The sequence below is a fragment of the Pelecanus crispus genome, chromosome 10, assembly GCF_030463565.1.
Source record: "Pelecanus crispus isolate bPelCri1 chromosome 10, bPelCri1.pri, whole genome shotgun sequence".
Lineage (NCBI taxonomy): Eukaryota > Metazoa > Chordata > Aves > Pelecaniformes > Pelecanidae > Pelecanus > Pelecanus crispus.
In genome coordinates this window covers 31379204-31390471 of record NC_134652.1, presented here as the reverse complement: position 1 = coordinate 31390471, position 11268 = coordinate 31379204, and the positions used below count along the sequence as shown (strand labels likewise).

At 38.2% G+C, this 11268-nt stretch overlaps 1 protein-coding gene across 1 annotated transcript in view; it reads left to right on the top strand.

Moving 5' to 3' along the window:
* Positions 1 to 1382: 1382 nt before the first annotated feature.
* Positions 1383 to 11268, top strand: part of OGDHL (oxoglutarate dehydrogenase L) — a 51605-nt gene continuing 41719 nt past the window's right edge. Inside the window, exons 1-2 of the mRNA XM_075717462.1 lie at positions 1383 to 1589; positions 8273 to 8452. Of these exons, the coding sequence (XP_075573577.1) occupies positions 1383 to 1589; positions 8273 to 8452 (387 nt within the window). The remainder of the gene's footprint in view (positions 1590 to 8272; positions 8453 to 11268) is intronic.

The window sequence follows — 11268 nt, the reverse complement described above, 5'->3', positions numbered from 1 at the left end:
ATATAGCTCTTCCTTTCCCTTACAAATTTAGGAATTTTATAACTCTACATTTCCTTTGTTGGAGGAAGAGGGGGAAGAGGAAAAACAGTGAGAAAATAAGTTAATTGGATTTAGATACAGAAAATATTTATACAGAATTTTTAAGATACTTATTACTTCTTGAATTAGAGATAAAATAATCTTTACATGTAATAGGTAACATAAAATTTAATCTAGGACTCAAAATGACAGTGTTGTTTTTAAAACACTCTAAAGTTCATCTGGCAGCTCAGTACTTTTGTTTGGTTTTAGCAATTGTTCAACTAGTCACACTAAACAACAAAAAACTTGGATTTTACCTTCTGACCAAATAAATTATTTCTCTAGATGGACAACAAAACAAATGAGAGACACCTCAGAGTTAAATCTGAATTTTTCTTCCTCTTAATTAGTATCATACCCTTTATGTTCTTGTAGCTTTCCAAATATTTCTTTTCACATTATTGCTATTCCTTTGCAATCTTAGCAACTTCAGCATTAAGATGGTACTATTTTTGGTCTGACTGTAAGCTACATTTGTTCTTTTTATTCTGAAGGTGAGCTTTGATTGCCTTTGCTAGCACTGGAGCTGATGGTGTCCAGCACCCCCAAGATTCAACCCTTACTGTTTTTCTCACTGTGTTCAAAATTACAGGGAATCTGCTCTCCTTGTTAAAAAGCTCATAAGAGGTCATTGGAAGGACAAGATAAATGTTGCTAGTTAGGAAAGCAAATTAAACTGAGCCTTTTCGTAGTGTAACACTGTTTGATTGAAGGCTAATGTCATAATGAACACTTAGCTAACACTTTTAATTATTTTGTCAGCTCTGTTATTCATGGCATAAATTTGAGGTAGCAGGCTTTTTTTCAACCACGGCGTTTGTGGTTGATGCTGTTCATTGGACCTACCCCGGTTTGGCTTGGTAAAAGGCTGCAGCTTTCTACAACCGGGAGACAGCAGTTGTGGTTGCCAGGAGCTCCGGAGAAGTCAGTGATTAGCAGAGTCATTTGTTCCCAGGGGACTGGGGCTTGAGGGGGCATGCGGTACAAGTGGTATCATGATTGCTTCAGGAACCAGGATGATGTTACCGGTTATAGAAGCTGTGAGGTGAACTGATTGGCGTGGGGATGGCTGTCAGCAACACTTCCGCTGCTGTAAGTGTAGCTCTGCAATCAGTCATGGAGTGGCCTCCCTCCTGAAGAGAACTTCATGCCTAGGCCTGAGCTTTGTTGAAGAGCACTAGCCATAAACCTCAGTTTTCACTGTGAGGCTCAAAAGCATCTGCAATTCATTGGCTCTTTTTCTGATTAGGTTTGTTTTGGTCTTTATTAATAGACTTGGATCTTCTGTCTAATAAACAAACATGAGTCATCTGAAGCTGTTTGCGGCTACGCTGAAGTGGCATGGTGTTAGACTTCTGGAAAAGCAAGATATAGCCAGAAGGGTATTGTTACATGGCCAACGGTATGCTTCATCAGGAACCTCAGAACCATTCCTGAGTGGGAGTAATTCAAATTATGTGGAGGAAATGTATTATGCATGGCTTGAAAACCCTAAAAGTGTACATAAGGTAAGTCTAAAACTTGACCGTAAATGATAATATTAGGTTAAAAGTGGAATTGATTTTTTTTTTCTTTTTTAACTTATTCTATAAAAAGTCCAGAAAAAGGTCTTGTATGAAATGAAAAATGTGAAACTAATTTCCCACGTATTGATTGTTGTAAGATGTGATATTGCAGCAGAAGGACAGAGGAGCCACAGCTGAGCGGAAAGAATGAGAAGTCCAGACCAGAAATAGTAAGCTGCTCCGAAACTTTCAGCATTCCTCCATGGAAATGCTGTTCAAGCAGTCTGTTAAGTAATTAGTTACATCTGGAAGAAGACCCAAGAAATAAAATACTTTCAGTTTTTTGGTTTCTTGTAATAAGGTTATATCAGAGGGATATGTTCTATTTAAATAGTATGTGTTGACGTTGGTACTTCTAAAGTGTCTGAAGATGATGAGCGTTCAGTTCCCTTTAGGTAGCTGTGGAAGTTGTAACCTTAAAACTGAATCTGAAACTGTCAGAAAAGCCTTCTTAAGTATCTTGAAAAGTATTTTGTTCTGTCTGTCTCAAATCCTTTCTCGTGGGCAACATACATAGACTTATATTTTAACAAGCATTCTGCTGATGAGGAAGGCTGTTACGGTGATACATATACAGTAACTTAAGAAGCTGATGAGAAGTCTGATAAATTCTAAGACAGACAAGTCATTTTCTAGAGAAGTAATGTGATTGTGCCCAAAATGTTTACCAATTTAGTTGTGTGCTCCCTTATTCTTGGGGCACGTCTATCAAAAACATCACTTAGAAGTTGTTGCTCTAAGTCTGATAATCTATCTGGAGTGTGAGGAAGTGATGCATGTTGAACGGGGGGAAAAAAAAAAAAAAGGACCCCAAAAAAAGCAGGTTTGTAGCTGGTGTTTTTTTGGATGTTGCATATGAATTTAGTCTTGTTGGAAGGTGACATATGCAGCGAGACACTGAAGACCGTGGGTTATTCACATAGCAGATAGATCCTAGGTCTTTTGTCTTACGCCTTAACGTTGAGCTGAAGAGACCATCTCCAGGGGTGGCTCCTCTCGTCCCATCTGCCTTTGATTCTTTGTCATGTAACTGCCAGCTAAATTTCCAACCAGTGTAGAGCAGGGTAGCATGGATGCATTGAATTAATTTCTGAGAAGCCCTCATGATGCGTTGGTGCTACAGATCGATATTAACCCCTTTGTTTTGAGGACACAGAAGGAACTAAGTCACGCAGAAGGAGCGCGTGTGGTGATGTTTTCATTTGGTTAAAAAAAAACAAAGTTACATCAACTCATGACAACAGCCTTTGCTTTAGGAAGAATAAAGTTTCTTGTTCAGACCCTTGGCAGGCGTGCGCTCGGGTGGGCAGCGGGCCACGGCGGGCAGCGCTGGAGCTGGCCAGGGTGCTGAGGGGCCGGCTTCCCCGCCGCTCCCGCCGCTCCCCTTGCCAAGAGCCAAGGCTTCTGTGACATTTGGACCTGCGCGTTATTTTGCTGGTGCTTGTGGGTAGGCGGGAATGGTAAAAATCCTGCCGAAGGACTATCCAGTTCGTCTGGCAGTTCAGGCACGGTTGGGCGATGGACGCTGACCAGCTGATGCGGTTTGTAGGTTGAACAGCGACCAGTAAATGAGCAGAAGTGAATGGACAGAGACATGTAAATGTACTGGTGGAGTAGGGTGTGGCCTAGGGAGCGGATCCCAGGTAATTCAAGACGCATTTTAAAAATGTGCAAATTTTAAAAATACGCAAATTGTTTTCCAGGTTAACTGTATCTAATATACTTACAACAGAAACGAACTGAAGTAAGTTCACTGTGTGCCTGGTTGATGAGACTTAAAACAACATGATTGATGGACATCATGGATTACTTTACAGCTGTTCTTGCTTAAATAATTAGGTTTTTCACAGCCTAGAAAAAAGAGGGGGAGGAGAATAATGCTGATTAATTTTACTTCGTTTCATCAGCAAAATTAATTTTTGGTTTCTTGAAAACCATCTCATTTCAACAGCTGAAAGCTGTAAATACCTACCCAAGATTTTTGTTGACAGAAGTTGTTCAATTTGGGCTTTAATAAAACAGGTTAAAAATGTTGAGAGTTGAACTCACCCTGTTTTCTTAAAAAGACAGAGAAATTCATGCCGTAGTTGTATGGCTGCAGGCAAATTGTGAATTTGTCATTCTGCTACGAAAAGTGGTGGAAGTGTTGGAAAATAATGTCAAGAGACACCAACGGCTTATGTGGCCTTGGTTATGGTATTGTTAACAATTTGACACTCTCTGCAGGCCACTCATATTTCATTGTTTTATCCAGTATGTCCAGCATTGTTTAGAGAGACAATTTGTGCTGGGCATTTAGACATTACATTCTCTTTCCTCTTTTTCCTCTTTATTTCCTGTTTTTCCTCATGTTTCTTCCTCTTGGATATCTCCTTATCAGAGGTGTTATGCCTCCTTCTAGTTGATGAGATGAAAAAGCTTTATTTTTCCTGGGCTTTAAAAATCATACTCTATTCACTTTTACGTAGAAACTCCAATTAATCAAGGCTCCTCAAATCATTTCCCTCTCAGAAGATTTGACTGGGCATGTCTTCCCATGTATGCTTATTTAAAACTGTCTGAAATACGGCTGTCCCGTTCCAATGAGCATATTCAGTGTTACTAGCGTTTTTTCTAAGAATCTCTCCTTTCTATGTATGCCATGGTCATATATCAAGGAATATGCATTTATATCTGTAGGAGCTTTTATTATTTGTGCAAATCCATTCCTGATGATTTCCTGCTTTTCCTTGTCTTTTGAATTTCCTATCCTTAGAGTAGCCAAAACAACAATCAGAATAAAATGACGTGGGCTCTGAAAAAGGCATCATTATTTCTCCTTGAAGCGTGGTGTCAGGGCCATAGATCATAAAGGAGAAGCTTGACAAGGCTCAGTTATTACTATCAGAAGATTAATTACAAAACTGCATGGTTGGATATTGAGTACATAATGCCTGCCATGTTATCCTGTATGCAGCTGCTGTACCATGAGTGTGTAATCACTTCCTTGTTTTTTGTACTTGGAAAATGTGTGGGGCTTTTGTTTTGTTCTGACTTTTTTTTTTTTTTAATGATGTAGGGATGCACAGTGTGTATCTTCTAAGGCTTTACTGTCCTCACTTCAGTTGATAAATATTGTGATGTCACTAGAAAAAAAAGCAAACCATCAAGATAACTAATATATTACTTGTTATTCTAAGTGCAACGCTGTTTATTATATGAGAGTAGAATAATGCCACTGAATCACTTGAATTGTATTATATTACTTGAGAAAATAATGGTTAACTACAATATAGATTTGCTGACAGGAAAAAAAAAAGGCATGTATCATGTATCGCTATAGTAATTTATTTTTTACAGACGTATTTTTCTATTATAAGTCTCCTCTACCATTTTCTTAAAGAACTTTTCTAATTTAGTTGAGAACCTGCAGGTTTGCTGTGAGACCAAGCTGGTCTTCTGTCTGTTCAGTCACATGGCAAATGGTGTTGCCAAAGACTGACATTGATACACAGGACTTGAAGACTATAATCTGGTATCAATCCTGAAAGACACTATAGAAATTTGTAAAGGCTTTGATGGATGTGTATCTAGAAAAAACTAATTTTCTGTAGCCAAATGATGTATTTTCCCTCCCCTCTGATTAAATGTCAAGCCTGCCCAACAAATCAATAAGTTCAAAAATGCAATGGGAAAAAATAGTGTGGGTTCCTTCTGTCCCAGATGACTGCATCTTCGGATGTAAAAATTTTGAAGGTATTTCTTTATATTTGTGAGTTTGCATGAAGAAAGGGTCCTGTGCTTATTCTCCTTAAACAGGTAGCTTGTTGGGCAAGTCTGTTTGGATTTTGTTAGCAACTGTCTTAGCAGAGCACTTGTCTAAAAACATATTCAGTTGTTTGTGGGACTGTACTGTGCTAACTTTTATATCTAAATGAAAAGCTTTTGACTCAGCAAAGGAATAGTTATATTATTATAATTGTACGTGTATCATGGTGTTGGAAAAAGTGAGGAAGGAACCTTTAACATAAGCAAAGCATATTATTTATTAAAACTTTGAATGAATACCAAATGTCAGATTTGTCATGGATCCAAATGTGTGTTTGGAATTTACTAATTTAATGAAAGTTAATAACTATGTATTGCCAAAACAATTCCTCCAGTCTAAGTAGCCTTAGTTGTAACATGAAGGGATTATATCTGTTTCTCGCTGTCTGTGATCTGCAAACTCTCAAATGAGGTGCTGTATAGGCATAGAATAACAATACTGTTCTTAATACAGAGTAAGAAGGTGTAGAGAGAGAATATCAGAGGAAATACAGTTACACTAATAAGACTCTTGTAGACCATTTCAAGGATGTTGTGTAAATTCAGGCTTCTAATCTCAGTGTGGCTCGCAAGGTGTCAAGGTAAGAAGAGCACAGGAAATGGGCATAAATGAGAGAAGGGAGGAGGAATGAATTCTTCATCAGTGTGTCTGGAACTGACCACCAAGCGTGATCTGTCTGCCTTAATTTGTCATGGCATGTAGAAGTTGGGTTATGTTTAGATCAAGTCTGTGTAAGAGCAGGGTGATAAATTAAGTAAGTTTATCGTATTTGTACCAATGCAGCTCTGTATTAATAAAGTAGTAAGAGAGGTGCATTAAAGCAATGTTTCTCGGGCAGTGGCTTCATGCTAATGATGATGTTCCCGCCCACAGGTTCAATGAGTCCCCTCACTTCATAACTTGAACTTGGAAGGCTGGGCAATGTTTAGCTCTTGTATACTGCTCCTCTCATAGTGTTTCTGAACATCTTAAAGCTTGTAGAAATTTCAGTATGAAGACTTTTTGTTAATGAAAACAGAATTTTATAAATATTTTTTTGTTGTGCAGTGTTGGTATTACATTATTTTGATTCTTTTGTGTATTCTGTAATGAATATATTAACTAATGTTCTTTTTAAAATCAAATCTTTGGGCTACTTTTTGTCTTTTCTGGCACTGGTTCCTTGAAATGTGTTAGTTCCAAGCTCACAGCCTGGGTAAATAGCATGCATTGCACAAAATGAAATTTAGCTTTTACAGTTCTTCTATTCACAGATTTTAAAGTTTCTTTCCTAAGTTAGTGTCCTGGTTTTGGCTGGGATACAGTTAATTTTCTTCCTAGTAGCAGGCATAGTGCTGTGTTTGGATTTAGTAGGAGAATGTTGATAACACACTGATGTTTTAGTTGTTGCTGAGTACTGCTTATGCTAGTCAAGGGCTTTTCAGCTTCCCATGCTCTGCCAGGTGCACAAGAAACTGGGAGGGGGCACAGCCAGAATAGTTGACCCAAACTGCCCCAAGGGCTATTCCATACCATATGACGTCATGCTCAGTATAGAAACTGGGGGGGGTTGGCCGGGGGGCAGCGATCGCTGCTCGGGAACTGTCTGGGTATTGGTCGGCGGGTGGTGAGCAATTGCACTGTGCATCGCTTGCTTTGTATATTATTATTATTATTGTTATTATCATTATTATTACTGTTATTATTATCATTACTATTTTCCTTTATTTCAATTATTAAACTGTTCTTATCTCAACCCAGGAGTGTTTCTCACTCTTACTCCTCCGACTCTCTCCCCCATCCCACCGGGGCAGAGGGAGTGAGCAAGCGAGCAGCTGCGTGGTGCTGAGTTGCTGGCTGGGGCTAAACCACAACAGTTAGCCAAACTGAGGAACGTCTTTTAGGACCTTTCATTAACTTTTATGGAAACTGTAAGCTAAGCACAAGTGTTGATTGGTCCCCTGCTAGTACAGGCTTTCTTCTTTGTTGGGTATAAGCATCTCAGATGTTTTATCCCATTCTGCTGCTCTCTGTTGGCACCCATGTATCTAATACCATTCTAACCTGGGACAGTGACTGCCTCATCAGCATGAAAACAGTTCAGGAAAACGAGTTGGCCATATGTGGAGGAAGTGGCTTGTGTAAAAGTGCAGATGGAAATAAAAGGATCTTTCATTTGTTGTGATTCAGTTTCTGAAATATGCAGTCTTCTAAAGTTATGACTTGCACCTGAAACCAGGTCCATAATTTCTTTCATAGTAAGGTAATCTAAGCTAGCGAGGAAAGGATCTTAGACAAAAAGCCTCACTCAGAAAAGCTGTAATTGTTTTTAAACAGTGTGTTCAAGAAAGGCCCTTAAGGACTGATTCTGATTTAGCATATTCAGTGAGTGTCTTGAAGTATCATAAATTCTTTAAGTATCGTTAAAGGAATGGATTAATTTCATTTATTAAGATTTCAGTTTTATAGGCTTGAGACCTCCTTACCAGCAGCATAATATCATACCCATTACTGGTTGCATGAATAAACATAACAGTTAAAAAGAGCTGTGTGAATGAATAATGTATGAAGATGCTTTGCACTCATATGTGCTGGAGAGTTTTTCTCTGAACGAGCACAGTGTAAGAAATGAGATGAAAAGGGCTCTGTGTAAATGAAACGCATGGTTGCTACCGAGATGTGGACATATCAATGCTCTCTTTTTGCTGGCTATTAGTGGTACTTAATACCGTAGTGTAGTGAGGTACTATTTGCAGCTTGGAGGAGCTGCTTTTGGTTGAGACTTTTGTTTGAGGTAATAAATTTTCCTTCTTCTTTCCTTCTCTGTACACATGTCCAGTCCTGGGATTTGTTTTTCCGAAATGCTAATGCTGGCCAAGCATATGATCCCCATCTACCAGATCAGTTGGAAAGAAAGGCATCGTTTCTTCAGAGCCATGGCCTGGCCCAGACACCGGGTAAAGCTGAAAAGCTTGTTGAAGATCACCTTGCTGTGCAGTCTTTGATAAGAGCATACCAAGTAAGTGTATTTTGGGGTAGGTGTGGGAGGGCCTCTCCTTTGCAAACAACCTTTTTCTTCCTTTTTATGTTCTTGTTTGTCTTCTGGTCTTAACTCTTGCCTGTTGTCTTGCTTCTGATCCAAAATGTCTTGAACTAGATGGTCTTTCCTTCCCTGGATGGTGTCTCAACCCTGAGGTCCTGGATTCAGACTTGGGATGCTCCTCTGGCTTAGCAAACTCAGGATTCAAGTTACCCACAGCCCTGATGCTGGTCATCTGACTTAACCTGGAAGCTCTTTATGGAGATAGTCATTTGTGAAGGGGAACATGAATCTATTGTTTTTTGCCTGTTTACCAGGAGCAGGAGCCAAACATGTCAAAGCTTAGCCTTTAACTATTCTTTTGGCTCACTTGACTGTATTAAGATTTTGTGTGTGTGTGTGTGTGTCAGATTCAGTAAGTTACTTGGCCAAATTAGAAAACTTAAGTTATCTGAAATAGTTTTGCTTCATATGAAGGGAGTCATCCTGGATATACTGGTACTAATGAATCTCTCCTGATGTGTGTGGTGAAATAAGAACTTTTCCCTCCCTTCAACAGCAAACTTTTCCATGATCCAAATCTGTCTTTATGTCTGGGAAAGTTTATGTTACAGTTCTAAATGTTACTACCTTTCTTTAAGAAAGGAGGAAATGTGCTTGCCTTCCCATACATTTAGTGTGAATTTTGAGATTCCTGATATGAGCAGGATTATAGGTAAAAAGAGAGAGGAGAAATAATAAGTTAACCAGAAGTTGAATTTTAGGAGGCTGACAGTACTGAGTTTGGGTCAGCTTTGATAAATTTCTTTTAGAGAGCTGTTCATCAAAGTTGACTTCGTTTCACACTCAGATTTTTTTTAACCCTTTTATTAAATTAAGAAATTAAGTCTAATTTCCTTTTTCCTGTAAAAGAAGGAGGATTTTGGAAATAGCAAAGTGGGTTGGGTTAGATGTTCTCTAAATGTAAAACAAGTTTAAACATTTTTATTTAGACTTGTGTTTAATATCTTAATTTCAATAAAAGGCTTAAAACCAGCGTGAAACAACAACAAACCCCTCCCCCGCTAAACATGTAGATCTATGTTGAGCACAATATTCCAGTTTGATTTTTAAATTTTTTTTTTCTTTTTTTAAATAAGTAGGTAACTTCCCAAGAAGTTTGCTACAGTTTGACTTGAGCAGATCTGTTCTGCCCTCCACTAAGAATTTTATCTCCTGTTTGCTATCATCAGAAGAATAGAAGAGGAACTCTCTTACAAACTTTTTTTTGTTTGATCACATTGGCACCGTTGATTCAGATATGATCCATGTTAATCCAGCTGTTGGAGAGGTGTTGTAAAAGAGTAGAAAGGTTTGTGAATATAAAGAATGTATGAAATTTGCTTAGAAATAGCTATGTAGAAAACAACCACCTCAGCCCATTCACTTTTCCTTGCAGTAAAAATTTGTTGAAGAATTAGAGAAAATTGGAGAATGTTAGCCTGCTTTGACACTATTTACTTGAAAATAGTTCAGGGATTGCCATTTTGTTTCCTGTATTTGAAAGAGTGTGCTGTCCAACTCAAGTGCTGGAACAGAAATGTCTATAAATTGCAGGCACCCGTGAGTCTGCGACAAACAATGAAAGAGGATTACCTAAGGCAACTGTCTGTTTTTAAAAGGTATTTAATACCCTCTAAATTCAGTGTTGACAGGATACAATCAATTTGTGACCGTTCTTTGCCTGATAATGAAACGAAATGGAGAAGGATACAGAATTTTCATTTCTCAAACCTGTCAGTGTTTTATGGTTTTTGTGGTGAACTGCTTTGTGGTCTGTTGAGCTGGTCTTCTGAAAAGGCACTTAATGTATTGCTTTTTCTGATGCAGAGCACCAGATGCACTGAAAGAAGAATTTCCAGTGAAATGTGTGTGCTTAACAAAAATGCGTTTAGATAAATTAATTTCTTGAGTCTTCTTTTATAATGTAGATTTTTTTTTTTGCATATATGTCTAGAAAATATGATTAATTTAAAGTCTAGTTTCAGGTAGTCTGTATTTGCATTTGGTCAAATTTATGGCAATTGATGAAAATTTTCCATGCATGTATTTTTCACAAGGTTGATCTCTGATTTTTGCAGTTGTTCCTATTTTCTGTATCCAGTGAAAGAAATGGAAGTTACTAAAAAATTACTTGATATTGAGGAAAATACTGTCTTTTACTAAGACCAAACTGCTCCTGGAGTGTAATATGGCACAACACTTTACTGATTTGCTCTTCTGGGTTTTGGCATTCTTGCTAATCCTCTTCCTCTTCCTACTAATACTGCAGAGCAGATGTAGCTTAGGGAGGTGAATTCTTTCCTGTTGATGATGCTTGAGACAGAATTGTTTGCTTAGTTCCAGTCAGATAGACTTTGTGCCGCTGTAAACAATGAGGTGGCACAGATGTTGCTGTGGGCATCATTTGCCCTGTCAGAGTTTTATTACTGGTGATTCATGAGCTGCGAAGAATCTCAGAGGCCAGGCTGATTTTACAGGGTTGGTGTTCTAAAAAAGATGCTGTATTTCTGTTTGCTTATGAGTGGAAAGCATTTTGTTATGAACTCTCCTGCAAATATAGAACATTTGAATAGTGTTTCTCCAAGTCACTTCTTGGTGAGCCACACTTTAATCACACTCTATTACTGTGTGATGCAATTCATTATTAATATTGCAGTTTATTAATATTTTTTTCCAGAGACAATTAGAATACTAGTAGTGTGAATGAAATTCTACCCAAGTGATGTGAATTTGTCCTTCAAAAGAAAAATATA